General features: G+C 37.3%; 1 protein-coding gene across 5 annotated transcripts; it reads left to right on the top strand.

The window, feature by feature from the left end:
• The first annotated feature begins 1,543 nt into the window (after positions 1 to 1,543).
• LOC121301706 (microtubule-associated protein tau-like) lies at positions 1,544 to 17,490 on the top strand. 5 transcript variants are annotated; one of them, XM_041231286.1, is made up of 10 exons: positions 1,550 to 1,863; positions 4,066 to 4,317; positions 6,359 to 6,417; positions 7,104 to 7,274; positions 7,745 to 7,886; positions 7,982 to 8,029; positions 8,799 to 9,049; positions 9,948 to 10,029; positions 11,324 to 11,430; positions 13,884 to 17,490. In XM_041231286.1, exons 2-10 carry the CDS (start codon positions 4,083 to 4,085, stop codon positions 14,097 to 14,099), a joined length of 1,311 nt encoding a protein of 436 aa, XP_041087220.1. In that variant the 5' UTR covers positions 1,550 to 1,863; positions 4,066 to 4,082; the 3' UTR covers positions 14,100 to 17,490. The 5 variants fall into 5 exon arrangements, with proteins under 5 accessions (XP_041087225.1, XP_041087220.1, XP_041087223.1 ...); XM_041231287.1 differs by lacking the exon at positions 1,550 to 1,863 and adding an exon at positions 2,029 to 2,236; XM_041231291.1 differs by lacking the exon at positions 11,324 to 11,430 and having other exon boundaries at positions 1,544 to 1,863; positions 13,884 to 13,969.
• The last annotated feature ends 1,430 nt before the right edge of the window (positions 17,491 to 18,920 follow it).

Below are 18,920 nucleotides of genomic sequence, written 5' to 3'. Positions count from 1 at the left end.
GAGTGACTGCGAATAAGAGCAGTTAACTTACAGTAAAATATATCTGCTATATGAGTAACATCCAGTAAGAGCATTTGGTAAGTACGATAAATGGATGAGAAGGATTTCAATAAGAGCATTATATACAGAGTCACTTACAATAGGACATTGATTTAACATCTCATCCACAGGATAGAGCACAAGGAGGTTAAGTGACTTGCTCAAGGTCACATAGTGAGTCAGTCAGTGGCAGACATAGGATTTGAACCAGTGCCCTTCTGGTTAGAAGCCCTGGACTTTAACCACTGGAATACACTGCCTCCTAATACAGTGGAAGTAGGAGCATATTTGGCAGAGGTGAATGAAGAGGCGAATGAAGAGGAGCAAGCAATAGAGTTCCAAGGCAGCAGGGAGATTGGTTTCCTTCCATTTCTTTTCAGGAGAGCACAGTTCGGTATGAGCTGAGCGAAGCACGGGCGAGTCAGGGCTGGGGCAGGGAGGGGCGGGTTGGTCGAGTGGTGAGGGGGCAAAGTGAGTCAAGACAGGAGGTGAGAGAGGAGAACAGGGTGGAGATAGCCGCGTCTACAGAGAGTTGGGAGATGGAGTGATAGAGGGGAGGTGCGAAAGATCAGCAGAAAAGAAGACAGGGGGAGAGGGAGGGTGACAGAGGGGGTTAACAGGGAGAGAGGAGAGAGGAGGTGGGACAGAAAAGAACAGGGAGGGAGAGAGAAGTCCTGTTCCCCCACCCCATCCAGAGGGACACGGAGAGTAGGAAGGGACATAGAGAGAGGAATCGAAAACACAAAACAAACTTGAATGCTATTGGACCCTAAAAAGAGATTTTACTCTGGCAGAATACCTGGTCAAGGTGAAAGACACAAAGCAGAGGCAGATCCTGACCAAGTACAGACTGAGTGACCACCGCCTGGCCATCGAAACAGGACGACACAGGCAGTCCTGGCTACCCAGAGACAAGAGGCTATGTGGTCACTGTGAACTGGGAGAAGTCATGACAGAAATACATTTTCTCCTACACTGCAATAAATACAGCCAAACAAGGGACACATTCTTTATAAAAATTGTAATTTCTCTCCTGCAATACCCACACATGAGCAGTCCACAGAGAGGCAGTCCTGGTGGGTGATGGACAGACAACCTCACTGGCTGCCCAGTACGTGTGTGCCTGTCACAGGCATTCTACTTTATCCGTGACTGACCCCTACCTCCCACCCCCCCACCCCCCTGGTTGGTGTTTCTGTGAGAGCTAGGAAGTCAAAAGACGTGAGAGGCAAAGACGGAGATAACGTCAGCTTTCCTGAAAGTTGAGCGAGAATTCTTGAGGAGCCTGAAAGTGACGTGATTTTTCTCAACGTGACGAATCAGAGCAGAGGAGGAAAATGAAGAAAGCGTTCATGATGAGCCAGACATGGAGGAGGGGTGAGTGCTATAGTGCTCATGGTGCAAATACAGTTAGTCGTGACACAAGTGCAGTGTTGCCTGGGTTTGGAGCTGGCCTTCAGCAACAGCTCAGAATCGTGTTAGCCATCTAAAAACAAACGGTTTTTAGACACAACAAAACAAATAATTACAATATGGGTCTCCTTCCGGTTAGTGCTAACCATAACAAAGGAACAGATCACCTCGTTACATCCCCTTATATACTATCAATCACGTCCCCTTGTTAACGATTGCACCTGTTCCTCCAGTCAGCATTTTGTCTCTGTCACAGGGGCAGAAATGAAGCCATCGTAAAACACTGACAATGTTTTTGTTATAGATTTAGTACTATGTGCACAATTTCAGAATTTGCTCCACAGCGCCCCCTCCCCTAGAGGACTCTAATCGAACTGCAGCAATCGGTTGCACAGTGTCTGCCACACACAGGTAAACGAAATGACTTCACATTTGACATAAAACCCAAACTGAACCTAATTAGCATGTACCTAACAGACAAGTTCTTGCACTCAAGTAATTGCCAGTTTTTGTGTTTTGTTTTGTTTGCATGAGTTTTGACAGGATTTGAAATCGACGTGTGCGTTTGTCGTCGGGTTGGTATGCTGTTTTTATTCGCTGGGTGGGAGAGGCTGGGCCTGCCTGCATTGACTGAGATAATGTGAACAAAACGGAAATATTGCATACGCCCCCTCGACAAGAAATATTTATGTGTGTAAACAATTTTATAAATCGCCACAGTTATTTACTTCTGTTTGATGTTCAAGTTATTTTTTGGGGGTCGCAGAATTAAAATCATTACGGGGTATGTATTAGTTACAGGCCAGAACAACAACTCATGTATTTATGTTTGAATTATTAACATATTACTATAATTAACATATTCAAATGGTACATACGCAGGTATTTGAATGAGAATTGATAAGAATGCACAGGCGGATCAATGAAAGAGAAAAGAGGAACCGTTTGGCTTTGTTGAGATTGTGTCGTACTGCCTGGAGCAAATGTTTTTATTATATTCTGGACCTTGTGCGAATGGTTGTGAATTTGTGAAAATATAGTGTCGCAATTCATGTGCACAAACGGTAGAAACGCCCGTCCACCATGCATATTGTGGCTTTTACCATGCATTTGTTTTTGGAAGATGTTTTGTTTGAATGATACTGCTTTCCGTGATGCATGGTGCTGATGCATGCTTTGCAGCGGCGCTACGGTAGCTAGATAGTGGATGTTTGATGTTTGCTGCTTCGTGCTTTTTTTTTCCTTAAGATTTAAAAGACAGATATCAATTCTGCAGAATTAATTGTTTAAGTAACACATGATGTAATATATATTTTAATGTATAAAGACTGGTTAGTATAATAGAATAATGTATACCCAAATTGTTTTCAGGGAGAATTTGTATTATTTTTTTTGCCATTTTCCACAGGTTCTTACAGCTATTTGTGTGTATCGACGTGCATGGGAGGGAAGAGCCGTATTTGCAACATTACCTTTTTTTGTTTCAATTCTGCGGCTTCATGGCAGACCGCCACCCTTTCACGTTTGTGCAGAATACACATCCTTGTGTTCCTTTGTTGTTTGTCTCGACAGTGGAACATTTTAAACCAAAAAAAAAAAATCCGTTGCCTGACCGAAGATTATATTTGCATTTTGATTTCGATGCAAAAGTGCATGTTTTCTTTTCATAAACTAAATTATAAAGAATTCTGCATCGCTTGAAACACACCCATGATAAAAATGCTTCCTTTTCAAGATGCTTTTTGATTGAGGTAACCAGGGGTTGCTTTTTTTTTTTGTCCAAACAAACTTTCTTGATAATTCCTATTATTGATGTTGTTTGATGGCTACTAATTTGTTTTAAAATCATTAGAATGTGGATATTTCTTGAGAAAAATACCCTTCACTCACCCCAGTCATTCTTTTCCTTTACTTTTCTTTCTTTGATTTCCTCTTTCTGTGTCAGTCCAAACACACACAGGACTACTTTGCTTTTTATAGTGTGTTCAGTTGTTAAAGGTCCTGATTGCACCACTAAATAAACCTGGTTTCAGTGGGTCTTAACACAGTGCTCAATTGTCTATTTGGGACCCCGCTGCACAGTCATCAGAATCGCTTTGGCGAATGTGTTAATGATGGGGCAGGCGCTCTATAACGGGGCAGGACATGTCTTCAGAATACCATTTCAGTGCACAGTTTTTTTTTGTTTGTTTTTTTAGGTGTTTGCCACTCCTGCTGTTTTTGTGTCATCTGCAAATTGAGCAATGAACCCAGAACCGTTTTTGAAATTTGGTATCGCGGTTGTATCAGTGTCAGTATTTTTGACAACCCTACTGTACAGCAGAGCTCAGACATGCTGATAAACACGGTCATTTTTAATCTACCTTGGTAATTTAAAGCGACAGTATACTGCATGTTCAAATGTGGAAATACTTACTTTTAATTTGGTACTCGTTGGGAGAAGTTGATAGTAAAGACACATCCTCTGATAGGTTTGTAATGATACTTTTTTTAAGACTGAATGCTGATGACAGGCTAAAAAGGCAGTTACAGGGGAAGTGATTTAGCCACATTTACGTATTTGTGTCTCTTTTTAAAAGTGTTTTTTTTTTTTGTTTGTTTGTTTACTTTCAGGCTATTGTCCTGCCATCATGGCTCAGCAACACCAGGACTTCACAATGAATGCAGCTGTCCCCGAGAACCAGTCTCCACAGTTCAACTCAGGAGAATCCATGAGAGCAGCCCCAGCAGAGGCAGTCCCAAAGGAGGTCCCGGGGCAGGCGGGGTATGCTCCCCTCCAGAATGCTGTTCCCCCCAGGGTGGAGGTCAAGGAGAACGGGATACCCGTTGCAACACACCTGGGATCAGGGGATGGTCAAATGAAAGGTAAGCGAGATCTGGAATGCTGTACGTACAGTACTGCATGTTCTCTTGGTGACTGACAGCATTCAAAACTTTTGTAGGTTCAAGCATTCACGCACTGTCAGATGTTGTTTTTTTTTTTTGTTTTGTTTTTTTCTGTTAACAGAAATTGTTTGAAAATGTGTGAATACTATAAATCACACATTAAATGTCACTCACATTTGTATAATACCTACTTAAACAAAAGTTGTTGCATTAAAATCCACTACCAAATCGTTTTAGTAATTTATCGTCAGTAGTCCATCGCATATGAGAGTAAGGGCAAGTGTTATAAAAACGAAGGGTTTTGGTAATTGCCTCCAAGTAGCTTTTCTAATTGGTGCAACAGAAAGATTGACACTGGGGCGGGTTTTATTCTCGGTCAATGTGGCGCTTCATTGGTGCACATGTGTGTTCATACCTGTAGTAGGCGTGGTATGGTATCAATTCCACAGCGGTGTTAAATACCGTTAATGACCAGCATTTCTTTCTGAGTTTGTCCTATATTTAAATCTCTAAACAAAGGAAGCCACGTTTGGAAGTATTTTGAGGAACCGGATGAGAAAACCGTGGTATGTAAATAATTATGCCAAATAAAATTGCCGTACCACAAAATCAATGCTTCACCGTTTGTAACGAAAACATTCAGAATTATTGTGGACTGAGCTACTGATTGCAATAAAAAGCAAACATCCATAACATTTGCTATAGATTTGGCCAAACAGGGCGTGATCACGTTATCCCCTATGAGGACAGTGCGTGTGAATCATGAATGCAGCAGTTTTGAAATTGATGTAAGATTATCCTAATACTGCGCCGACCCATAAAACAATAACAGCGACCCTGGAAAAACTTCAAGAAAATCGTGCCGAAGCTGTTCATAAACTTTCAAAAGGGAGAAAAAGTTGCAATTATGACAGACTGGTGGACCCCATTCCCCAATCTTCCCACAGGTGGAAGGCTTTTTTCTATTGAAATTGTTCTGTAAGCTTTTGGACCGAATGGCTGTTTGTTTAGTACAGTTTTTATTTGTATGTTGGAACTACTGCACTAAAATAAAGGACCACTGAGACACAGTTCAAACAGGCAGGCCAGGCGTCTCTTTCTACAATTTAATGTAAAGTTGTGTGGATACTTGAATTAGAATACTTTATGTTATTTAGTAGTACTTGACCATGTACAATTAACTTGTGGCAATGTTTGAGAGGTTAATGTACTCTAGTACAGTATGTAGAGGAGGGGGGGGGGTTTGATTCAAGTTCTCGTCTTGAGCAACAGTAGATCTCAAAAATCCCACCGCGTCTATCAAAGACCGCAAACTTTTACATCTCTGAGGCAGACTGTGACAGGCTGGCGTTGCTGTAACGTCAGGCCAGATGCAGGAAGAATGACATGCACAAGGTACTGCAGTGCAAAAAGATGCGTGGTGCACCGTTTATTTATAAAATTATAAAACAAATATTTAAACAAAAACAAAACACTTTGCTCACAGAGCACAAAAGAAAAGGTTTGAACCAAAACAAATCACGAACACAACCAGGTTATTCAGTCTCCTGTCAGGATGCTGTAGAGCAGTAGTGTGCAACTTGTTTAGCAAAAAAAAAAAGGGGGGGACTTGAAGGGTTAGGGAAGCATATCTCCCTAAGTGAAGGGGTTTTAGAACCGTTTGACACTTTTGCTAAGGCAGTAGTGAGTTGCCCTTATGTTGGTTTGCATATTGAATGGTGCCATAAAACAGGGCAGTATTTTTTACTCAGTAAAATCCAAGGTCCCAAAACACATGATATTAGACACTTGAATTCTGTTTCTACTATTTCAGCCACATGCTTGCGAGGTGTATGATGGCTTAAATTGTTTATTAACCTACTTGTAATATCTAGGGCATGGGTACAACAAATACTCTGCGTCTTAGTTGTGCTTAATTTTACTTATTTATTTGTTGCTATTCTGAAATTTTTTTTTTATCAAGTTTTTTAATAAAATGAAAAAAAGTAAATCATTTCATTTTTGCTTCCTTCCATTGTAGGTATTGCTAAGGTTGAAACTGACAAAGAACAATCAGCGGCTGCTGATAAAATAGGAAAGGTATGTGACCTTGGCTAGAGATGTATACTGGGTAAAAATAATTCACTCTTAAATATTTAATTATTAGCGTTTCACTTCATAAAACTGGTTACAATACTAGTACATTTGCAATTTACTTGATCTCTACTATAAGTGTAAGAGTCATGTTTATGATTCTATTTTAAATTCCAGAATCTAGGCAGTAACAGCATGGAAAGTATATTTTTGAGAGGATGTTCTCCATAGTAGTGCTTTAGTCAGCTTTAGAATTGCAGTTACTATATGTCTTTACTTCAAGAACCAAACTTGTAAATAAAGAGAGATTTAAAGTTTATATCCACTGAAACTATGCAATACTTGCTCACTGCTGACATTCATTCTGAATCATTTTGCTTGGAATACATCTGCTTTCTTCAGTTATTCGTTTTTTTCAGAGCATTTTCTTTGTGAAGTTTGTATTTGAAATTGTTAGAAACTGCCCACTAAAGCAACAAAAAAGTATATCATGATTTTAGAATTATATAAATGAATTTTCTCATTTTTATTGGCAACTCTTACCAAAAAGCCCAGCAGAGTTTCCCTGTATTAATTTTAGCAGCATATCGTTTGTTTGATTTAATTTAATTTAGTTCAATAAGTTGTTTGCTTTATGTTTTTGGCCTTTTTATTTTGTATTTATTTAGATTTTTTTTTTTTAAACGCAAAAGACCCCCGCGCCATTTTCTGCTAAAGCTAGAGCCACCTTCACCCCAAAACAACCCTCCTCAGTCACAATAACCCCTTTGAACAAAACCTCCAGCCCGGCTTCGTCCACACCTGCTTCCTCTTCATTCACTGCTAAAGCCACCAGTGCAGGATCCAAAGAGGTGAAGGCAAGGGTAAGTAGTGCTGGCATACAGCATTAGCATGCCGGTCAATGCATTGCAGTCCTATACATTTACCAACAAGCTAATGCTTTATGAAAACAAGCCCTCTGTTCCTTTAGTTGCCACTAGATGGCTTCTGCTTGTTTCTCTCCCCCACTTTTAGGAGTGATAGCCCATTTACACAGAATTATCCCCTTGTCTTTTATATTGTCACAGTCACATATAGAATAATAACTACAATCATATTTTAAGGTTGAGGAGGAGTGCAGGTGGCTTTAATAAAATATACACTTAGCATTTTGCTTTGGTGGTTAATGGATTAAACAGAGAACACAGTCTCCATGATCACAAGATTACACAGTTCACAGAATTGCTGGATTTCTTATGTAATTACTGTGGCATAGGGGATAGTACTTGTAACACATGTCACACTTGCAGGTGGCTGTGTTATTGTTGTACTGTGACAGCAGTGATTGTATTAGACGCAGGGAGGGGAGGAGAGGAGCGGTCTGAAGAGCCCGGCCTCCAGGGCACCAGGTGGTGCTAGAGTGCCAGCGAGTGGAAGCAGAATCTCTTCCAAAACACCTCATACCGCAGCGCTAAGAGGACCCTCTGCTGCTTCTGGTAAGATCAAGTAATAGTGTGCGTTTATGTGTTTATATTTTTCTTTTCCTTTATGTAATATTTGTTTTTTAATTTGATTTATTATTATATTTTAGCTTCTAAGACAGATGAGAGAAAATCGGGGAGTGGAAAACCTGATAGAGGTAAAGAACTCCACTACCTTTTTCTTAGGAAGCCTACATATAAAGGAATGAATATGTGGTTGACGTTGTGCAAAAGGGCTTCTGATTTTCAGTGTTTTGCCCAGACTTTTCTCCTCTCCTTTAAAAATTCAATTCATACCTAAATGGACTTTTAAATCAGAAGTTTTACTTTTTAATTTCAAAGCAGAAGCAACACTTCTTTATTAATAGTAAAGACAATTAATCATAACGATTGTAATAAAGTGTGTCCAGCATGAAATACTTTATTTTTAAGTGGAGCGTTAGTAAAGATTAGTTGCTTATTAACCTTGCAAACTCTTTTGTACATTCTGCTTGTAAGTGAAAAATTAAGGCTTGGCCAATTTGGTTGTTTTACAGAAAAAAAAAGTAATTTAATGGCTAACAGGTGTCATTTGAATTCTTAAAAGTCAGGGTAAAACACAGAAAAAGCAGAAGCAGTAGTTATAACATAAAAACTGCATCTCACTTGGTATGAACTTTCTTGTTAACCTTACTTATGCCTAGTTTAGGTTTGTAATAGAGCAGGGCGATTAATGATTTGAAGTTCAGAGCCGAAGTTGTTGTGATAATGACCTACCATGTAATTATAGTGATTGGATAGACCGAAGGAGGCTCTATCTTGGAAACTGATTTTGATGAAACAGCACATTGGTTGTATAAGGTTCTGTTCTACACACGTGTGTCAGTAAATTCTTGGTGGTGGTATGTTATTTACCTCCCTTGTATTTATGGCTCTTTTGCCAAAAAGATTCCCCAAGGACCCCTGAGCGCAGTGGATACAGCAGCCCAAGCAAGTCTCCTTCCAGCCGTTCCCACCTGCCGCCGGGAGAGGCCACCAAGGAGGTGAAGAAGGTAGCCGTGGTGCGCACTCCGCCTAAATCCCCGGCCTCCATCAAAAACAGGACCCCCGAGCCCCTGGCCCCGATGCCGGATCTGAAAAACGTGAGATCCAAAATCGGATCTATTGATAACATTAAACACAAGCCAGGAGGTGGGAAGGTAAGATTAACAAAATTAATGGTGTTTTCCTCTTTCTCAAGCACCATATTCCTGTGGTTGATTGAAGCTGTTCAAAATGGAAATGAATTCTATATTCAAGGCTGGCCGCCTCAGAGATACAGCGTCGGAGGACATGCAGCTACTTACAGGCAGGCCCACGCGTGCCTGGCCAGTCCACAGGGGTCGCTGGTGCGCTTTGAGCCAAGGACATCCCGGCCGACCTAATCCCTCCCCCACTCAGGCGGCTCTCGGCCAGTTGTGTGCCTCCCCCTGGGAACACCCGTCCACAGTCGGCAGTAAAATAGCCTGAACTCGAACCAGCGACCTCCAGGCTATAGTCCCTGCAAGAAGTGTCTTCTTCAAATATCACATTAGAATAAGAATAAACAAACAAAACACGAAAGGAAAATGTTCATTTTTAAATATCGTTATTAGTTTTTGATTCAGTATTCCGCTTGTGAAATAAGGTCCACTGCCTCCATGAAAAAGGGGGTAATATTTAGTAATTGCTTGTGTGACACTGACTGAAATTATAAAAAGGCTGAAAATATTATCACCTTAAAGTGGCTATGCAAATCCTTTTAAATGGCATACCATTTAGTATTGTACATTTAAAAGTCACCAAATCCTTCAATAATCGTGTGTACCACGAATAACAATTTACCGTATTCAATACAATAAGTGTTACTGCGCTTTCTTTGCTTTTTTTTTTTTTAAAAGAAAGGTGTTACTGTAAGGGAAAACTGAAGCTTACCTTTTTTTTTTTTTTTTACCACAATCTTATGTGGAACTTTGGAAACAGTCATGGTGTTGGCACATATTTATTGCTGCAGCAGTGCCTGGATGTGCATCATGGAGCACATGAAGATCATTTTTAAAACTGGATTTTCTTTTTCAGGTTCAAATAGTCCACAAAAAGATCGATGTCTCTAATGTGTCATCAAAATGTGGCTCCAAGGACAACATCCGTCACAAACCAGGTATTGAAATAGCTTATGTTGTAAATAATAGAATGCATAGACTAATAGCTTCCAGATTTATTTTAAAACCCTAAATGTAGCCCTCATGATAGTGGGAAACCCCCTTGGAAACAAAACTTAACAATGTCCCTTTTTGTATTCGTTTCCCAAAAACAAGATAAAACTATTGACCTTGAAAAGACACTCAGCTGCTTAAATTGTTCAGATGAATTCAAAAAGCAATACCCAAAGCCACCCTATTCTTCATTACTATAACTTCAACAGGTAAACCATAAGCATACAGTACATATACAGTCAATCCAGTAGAATCATTTCTAATAGAAAACAGCTGGTCCTTTGTAGACAATATGCACTGGAGTCAATTCACGTGAAGTAAATTGTGAAAGATCAGAATATTGCCACTGCTTTCATTTTACAGAAATAGGACCAGCCCTGGCATAAACAGACATTTAAAGACCTCTAAATGACCCACAGGCAGTGTTATAGATGTGGGTTTTCACAGATGGAAAAGTGGTATTAATGGCAATTTTATAAATTTTTTGTAGGGATGGGAATGTTAAACGTTTAAAGGTATAAACTCTAAAGAAATAGTTACGTTGAATAATATGCTAGGTGTATAACCATCACGTGACACATTTCACCAAACCATATTTTTTTATGTATTAATTATAGTAATTGATCATCCTATACAGCAGTCTGTCTCATAGCTGACTGCTGTGGTTCCACAGTAAGGGATATTACAAAAGGAAGGGCTTTGACAGTTGCCTCAAGGTAGTTTTTCTAATTGGTGCAATAGAAGGATTGACTGGCGGGTTTTATTCTCTGTCGATCTGGCGCTTCATTGGTGCACTGTGTGGGTTCATGCTGTAGTGGGCGGGATATAATTCAGTCCGCGCAGGGTAAGAAAAGCATTTCTTCTGACGTTTGTTATATATTTTTTAATAAAATTGCATCTAAACAAAAGGAGGCAAAGCCACGTTTTGGAATTATTTTGAGGAACCGGATAAGAAAAATCTCTAGAATGGCAGCTTTTAAATGAAATCCTTTGTTTCGGGTGGAACCAGTCTTCCAAGAGAGGTGGATTGATGCAATTCTAGCAACGAGATAACAGACGCTGTTTCCTTGGACTTTTGATGTGGGTCCCATCTGGCCTTGGTTGACCTCTTTCAGGCAGAATGACCTTATTTGTTATATCAATTCTACATAAGTCATTTTATTGCCACAATTTTGACAAAAGGCTAGAAAAGTCTTTTTTCAAGGGTTAACGTTATACTGTGTTACCTTTTTTAACCAGGGGGTGGCATTGTGGAGATCAAAAAAGAGAAGCTGGATTTTAAGGTCCAATCAAAGATCGGATCTCTCGATAACATCGGGCATGTTCCGGGTGGAGGACAGAAAAGGGTAAAATAGATTTTCAGTTAGCAATCAGATTACGATATAAAAAAAAAAAAAAAAAAAATAGGGTCTATTTCCAAAGCTTTTTACTCCAGCAATAAAGGTTTGCGCGGATTTGCGCCTATATATTTTTTTTTTTTATATTTAATAATAATAATAATAATAATAATAATAATAATAATAACTAAAATTTAACAGTTAAAAATTTATTGTCAAGTTGGTAAACTGATTATCTTTAAAAAAAAAAAAAAAAAAAAAAAAAAAAAAAAACCTGGGGTAAAATGCTTTGAAAATATTTTATAATTTATTATACTATATTAAAAAATAGACAAAGTATGTAAACAAGCCTTATTTCCAATAATTAAAGAAAGCTTGATTAAAAGAATGAACGAATTCACAGCTTTATGCACCTACATGTAATATTTCAAACCTTAATATATTATTTGCCATGATACAATTTACAGATCTAATCTTATGTTAGAAGATTGACATGTTATTATATTATTGATGTCTTAAAAACTTCTCTGCTTCTGTTATGTCTGTCCTTTCTGTCAGGTTCTGTGATGCCACCAGTATCTTGACTTGCTGGTTTCTTCATTCTTTACTGCAATCATGTTGGTTAAAATGTGCTTTAATAGCTTCTGAAAGGGGGTTTATTAAGAATAACAAAGAAAAATGATGTGTTCATAAAGCGAATATTTGATTTTTTAAAATTTTCAGATTTGGCTGTATTAACAGTTTTTGGACATTGCAGACTACATATTTTCTGTTCTTTGATTTATTAGTACTAAGGACATATATTGATTATTTGTACAGTACAATATTGGGGATAATCCTCACATTGGATAACAGCTTTGAGTCATGCCAGGATTTACTGAATAACATTAGAGCTTGAGAGAAAACGTTGAGGTGGGCAAAAGTACAGTAAGCTCATAGCTAACTGGAATGCTTCAAACTTTCCATTTAGTGATTGTATCGTTGGTTTTCAGCTTCACATTTAAAATCTGCTTTTTATTTGCTGTGTGCTTTTGCACATCTCGTTTTTTTTTTTTTTTTTTTTTTTGGTCTTGCTACATTTTATATTGAGTCTAGAGCAGGTCCCGGAAAGGGTATCTAGCTTCAAGGCCTAATCCGATTGTGCCGGACAGCAATCGTTTCCTGAGCAATTGTAGCTGCCTCGCTCCCTACCTTCCTTTCCATTCTCTTGTGTGTTACCCGCACTTGTACCTGCTTTATTCTCTACTTTCAGATTTTCATTTTAAACTCACTCGGTCACAGAGAATGAGAAAGTAAACATTTATTGGACCATGCAAACTGACAACAATAGCTCTGTAACGACGATGGCTTTCGTAAAAAGTAAAAATGGGAAGACAGATTTGTATTAAACATGGCGCCGGCCTCAGCAGTACAAGGTTCTTACACCTCGTCCCTTTTTTTTTTTTTTTTTTTGCCTCTTGAAACTGCCAGCAAAGATGCCCCATGCTAATTGTATTACGTTGTGGTCTACTGGCCAAACTTACTTAAAGTCAGATTTCAGACATAAAATAATCTTCCTCACTGGATCAACATGCTTCGAGACAGAATTGGCCCAATTAAATAAAAACACCCCTAAGATGTGATGAAACCAGATTAATATCATATAAGTGCGCAGACGAAAAAAAGAGTCTAATCTAGTTTTGTATAAAATCTCCTTTCATATTCTGAGTCTAATGTGGTATCCTTTTTTCTATTTAAAAAATCTTTCTTTATTGCAAAAAGTATGTTTGACGTGCAGGTTCAATATATAAATCCCTTTTGATATCTTCAAGGCATACCGTGACTTCTAACCTCAGGCTGGGAAAAGCAAGCTTGGAACAAATTTCCTAAGATACAGGATTAACTCAAGGAGAAGCATTTCTGTTCAATTCCACGGCACTGTATTAGAAACTGTTTCTCAGTAGTGGTTGGACAATGTGGGCACTACCAGGTTAATGAACCTGTTTTCTTTTTTTTATAACGTGAATAATTTCATAATATGCCATTTACCAACATTTTCCTCTTAAGTTTTACTACAAGACTTGCTAACTTTTATTGAAATGTAGAATGAGATAGTGTGATTGATAATAGAACAATGTCACACTTCTAATATATCTGGAAACCATTTATCTAATTTGGAGGAAACTTGGTTTGGGCATCTGATGGCACAATTTCTTGCAGGCGTCAGACAGTGGGTCGTGGATTCTTAGTACTTTGCATGGTTGGTTGCAATTAACAGGCTATAAAATGTTTTATTGTTTTTAAAAACCTGAGTGACTTTAATTTTGGGGATATTTTACATGTTGTAAATGGGAACGGTTTGCCTATTGTTTTCAAAATTGAAATCTCTGCTAATTAGAAATTGTTTGTTGGAGTCTTGAAAAATAACAGCCCCAAAGTATAAAAGTCATTAATTATTATATAAAATGTCTCTCTCTTGACAGATTGAAACTCACAAGCTGTCCTTCCGCGAAACAGCCAAAGCCCGCACTGACCACGGAGCTGAAATAGTCTACAAATCACCCACTGCCTCTCCAGACGGCTCCTCCTGTCGCCTTAGCAACGTTTCCTCCACTGGCAGCATCAACATGATAGATTCTCCGCAGCTCGCCACACTCGCTGACGAGGTCTCAGCTTCCCTGGCTAAGCAGGGCTTGTGATCCCCATCCCTCTCTGCTTTCTCTGGGAGAAATGTTACCTCTCCTTCCTTTCTTTTAGTCTTGCGCAGGATGTCTATGTGGTTACCGTCAGCTTGCCTTTTGCCATTCTTTTGCAGTTCAGTTTGTGGCAAGAAATTTAGACAGGATTAAAAATACAGTACTGTAATTTAAAACCTGTAAATTTGTGTAGTGTCATTGACCTTATATAGAGGTTAGGTTACAACATTCTTTGAAGAAACTCTCTTGCATTTGATATATTTCAATGCTAATGTATGTGGGCGTCTCAGCATATAAAAAAGGACATTTAACACATTTCACGCATTTTATTGATTTCAAACATTTCAAAAATGTCTTTCTTTTATGTCAGGAAAACAGCCCAGTTTGTAACATCTCTTAGAGTGGTGAAGAAGATTTAACTTTATAAATTATATTTCCAATAGGGCAGTTTACCTCCAAATTTTGAAATGAAATGTTTTTTTAATTTTATTTATTTGTCAGGCAACATAGTAATTATAGGGGCTGTTTTAGTCCAAAGGCTTTCTTATGAAACTGTTTTACTTTTTGTCAATTTAATTGTTGGGATCTCATGAATTTCCCTTATGACCGCCATGTACAGTATGATATTAATAACACCAAATCCACTGTTCATGTAATGTCACTTTAAGTTAAGATTGTACTCAATTCAATCTGTGCACAGCACTAAACTTGTTGTTATTCAGCTTTCAGGATAGCACATCAGCAGTTGGACCAACAGGAAGGGCGTTTTGGGGGTACACTAACTTAACAGTTGACAGTAGATTTATTAAGTGACAGAAATGCATAAAGAATTTTAGTTTTGCTGGTCGTTTACCAGAGAAAGAGATCGTAAATTCCAAACGTATACAAAAGAAAACCTCTTTGGTGGTGCAGAAAACACTTACATTTTCTGATTAAGGTGCAGCGTTGTCTTTCAAGCCTAACAGCACAATGAGCAACGTTTTAGTGAGTTTGTTCTGATGTTAAATCACAGTTTCAATATAACTGATTTTGTACTAATGTCTTACTCTGGATCATAAGTGCTCTCAATTCAAAACTCAATTAAAAAAAACTCAAAAAAAAATAAAGTCCAAATGAATATCGGAAATCATTCAAACTAAGTGCATTTTACGTGTAAATATTAAAATCTTTTTTTTTTTTTAGAAACTGTAATAAAAGCCAGCTGTCAGGCTTATATAACCCTGTTTTATCCTCTCAAAAAGGGACTGCACCTGTTGGTACTGTGCATAATATAGTAGGCAGTGCTTTGAAATACAGAATCCTGTGTTTACCGTCAATATTTTAAAAGGAAGTTTGTATAGAGCTAATAATAAAAAGTTTACCAGGAATTGCACAGAGGTAACTCTCTGTACACGTTTTAGGGAACATTTTAGGCGTTTTCAGTGGCCGCCGCCTCAAAATATTTACCTCTCTGACATATAGCATCAGAGCTGGCCAAATACGTGTTAAGGTTTGCTTTATGATGAACTTTACATACAAAATAGGGTGATGTTTATATACATTTTTATTTTAAAAATTGAGAGTGGATGGCACTTTTAGTAATTAAAAAAATCCATCCCATTTTGGTTTAGATGGGGGTTTAAAAAAGATTCTCAAAGTATATTCGATCAAGAGATGCTGTTTTACATAGGAAATGATAAAGAGAGACTTTGAGAGAGATGGGTAATTTCATTTGCGCACCACATCTGTGTTTATGTGTTCATGAACATAATGTTAATTTTAGCCCGTTTTGATACTGTCGGTGGCTAACATAAATTTAGATAGCTGTATTAATTATACAGAAATCTTCTACCCTAGTCAGTCATTTCTAAAATAAACTATTTATAATGACAGGCACTTTCTTATTTTTACAGACAAAATGAAAAATTCGGTGTAAAACTCAAGGGAGCAAACAGTACATTTATTTGCATTAGGCAGTAGTGTTTTTAAATTCTGATTGTACATTTGCTGTTCACTTAATTAGATCAGTTTGAAGTTTAAAAACTGTTCCTCGGTACAGGGATTGTAGCAGCTATTATTTAAGAGCTGTGAATACAGTGAGATTTTTTTTTTTTAAATAGTTCAGAATACATAATCTTTTATTAGCTGCTAAGTGCTCGGCCATTACTTTTCCTGCAAGTTGAAAATGATCAATGTTAAAAGGTAAATGGCACTAATCGATTTCGCACTACCCATTGAAACTGCTTTCATGAATTGTAAGCACTGATATCAAAAAAGTAAATATTTATTTAAAATTAAAGTGTGATACATTTTGATTGATTAAAATTGTGTATGAAAAACCAGCAAGTCAAAGTTCTTTGCAATCTTGGGCTGCCAGCTGTGAGTGTAAATTGATGAATTCTATCTCTTAACGTCTGCTTTGAAAGATTGAAATAAATAGTTCCAGGTGGTTACTTCTAATCTGAGCCCATATTACCTGAAAAGATTGGATCAGCTGCTTTGCTTTACCAACAAAGCACAGTGGCTTCCTGTTATGATGGTATATAATAAATAGGCACTGCTTGTAAATGAAATATACTGACACACTGAGACTTGGGTTCAGGTTTGAACTGGAAAAAAAATACTTGGGAATTTCTTTAACTTTGCATTACCTAAAAACACTACCCCTGCCATTAGAACATCGTTTTATGCTTACATATGAAACAGCTTTGCATGCATGAACCAGGCCTGCAGTTTTGTGGGTAAGTTGTCTGCACACAAGCAAATAGTAGCCCCTCTAGTTTTTTTATGCAGTAGTTTTCCATTATTGAAACCCAGCTATGTACCGATAATTAAAATGTTACGAAACCTCCGAATTTTAAATAATTAAAATGTTTTTCACTCATCAAGTTCAGAACACAAAATATCACACTTAATTATTTGTATTTTAATACTGAGAGAACCCAGTTACTCCCAAATATTTACAAACTATTGTGTTTGTCTATATCTTCACTGTTTCATTTTTTTTCAATTTTATTTTTTTATTGAATCTAAAAAAATAATTTTGATATATTTGGTTTGGAAATAGTTAATTCATGAGGCTTTTCTGGATTGTAAATTATTTCTAGCAGGTAGTTTCAACCTTGTTTTTTTGCTGAGTTTAATGTAGTTCTAGCTTTGCAACTGTGAGTGTCCATATCGTTATTGTGTGTTTTAATAATAACTGGTGTACACTGATAATTGTTGCTGTAAGTGAATTTGGAAATAAATTTTGGAAACATAATTGTCGTAATTTATTTTATTCTTCATTGTGCATTTCATCAGCTGACAAACTGCTTATAACTATTGTATTTCTAGCACCAGACAATTTATCTGTTTGCATCATCATCTTTTAAAAAAAATTATTATATGAAGAAATTAAACTTAAAATAAATCCAATTCATCCACCAGACATGGCTCCTTACATCTTTATTCTGGGCAAGAACGTTTCTTGTCCATCCCATTCAGTTCATCCTGGATCAATAAAATGAAACGGAATAATAAATGAAATAAAGTTTACATGGCTTGGTGAAATTAAATTGTGAAGAAAATAACAATATTGACAACTGCTTTCTAATAATAACACTATCAGACCACTTGGAGGTTTTAGTTTGAAAATAAAGAAATAGAAACCGACCGATAACACACCATCAACATCACTGTGATTGAACTCATTGGCAGGTGGAAAAAACAGTGGAATTTACATTTTTTTAAAAGATTTTATTTAACCTGTATTAACCAGAAAGACAGAGATTAAAAATATTTTTCAATAGAGATCTAACTATCAGAAACAATCACTCACATAGAACTACATAGATTAACATTCATTTAATTTAAAAAAATAACACCATTAAAAAGTAATTAATCAGGACATTTAATTATATTATTTGCAACTTTAAAATTATTTAAATTAGTAGTATCATCACCTTTTAGTAATGCAATTACATACGCTGCCTTCTAGAATCATAGAAGTTTGTTTGCAAGTTTTTTGGTTTGCAATGTCAAATAAATACATCAAAGGTGTGACTATATAATCAGATGCAAGTCTTAAAAGAAAAGGTTCAAACCCATCTGGGCCAGCATGTTTTTTTCTTTGATGAATAAATTCATATAAATCCTCAGAGAACCAAAGATTATGTATGTCTGACCGTACTTTTTAGAGGACTACATATACTTTAATTCATATAGCATGCTACCATGGTAGAAAGGATTTATGCAAACAGAATGGGGAGGAAATAAAAAAATGTATCTTTCATTTAATAAGTAACCATGTACCCAACACTGAGGAAATGATAAGCAAGGGATAGCCTGCCAGCCTGACCAGATGCTTTGTCACAGCCGCCGTGTGAGCCAGCTCAACCAGTTGTCAAAATAGTTTATTACTCTGATTGCCTGCAGCCACAGGGGAGCCAGGATAGCGTCCAAGCACTCTGAACACACTTCCTTGAAAAGAGAAGCAGAGATACTTTCTGTGCTCTGGACGAATGGGAACATGAAAGTATGCGTCCTGCAAGTCCACAGTGGTAAACAAGTCCCCAGCCAGACAGACTAGAGAATGTAACGTTTGTCAACATTTGGAACCTTCTTTCTTTTAAGAACCCCTTGTAAATTAAACACTCAAGAAACAAAAAATAAACAAAAAAAAATTGAAGTGTAAACCAAAAACCGCCTGCTCATAATAGGCAATATGACTGTCTTCTGTTTAAGTACAAGTGACTAGCTTTAATGAACAATAAAACTACTCACCCCAGATTATAACTGTATAACCAACTGGCTGCAAAATACAAAACTTTGAAATATCTGTAGCTTTTGATGTTAACACATGGG

Source organism: Polyodon spathula, chromosome 28 (genome assembly GCF_017654505.1).
Source record: "Polyodon spathula isolate WHYD16114869_AA chromosome 28, ASM1765450v1, whole genome shotgun sequence".
Taxonomy (NCBI): domain Eukaryota; kingdom Metazoa; phylum Chordata; class Actinopteri; order Acipenseriformes; family Polyodontidae; genus Polyodon; species Polyodon spathula.
Note: the sequence above shows the minus strand (reverse complement) of the source record. Positions and strands in the feature narration are given on the sequence as shown.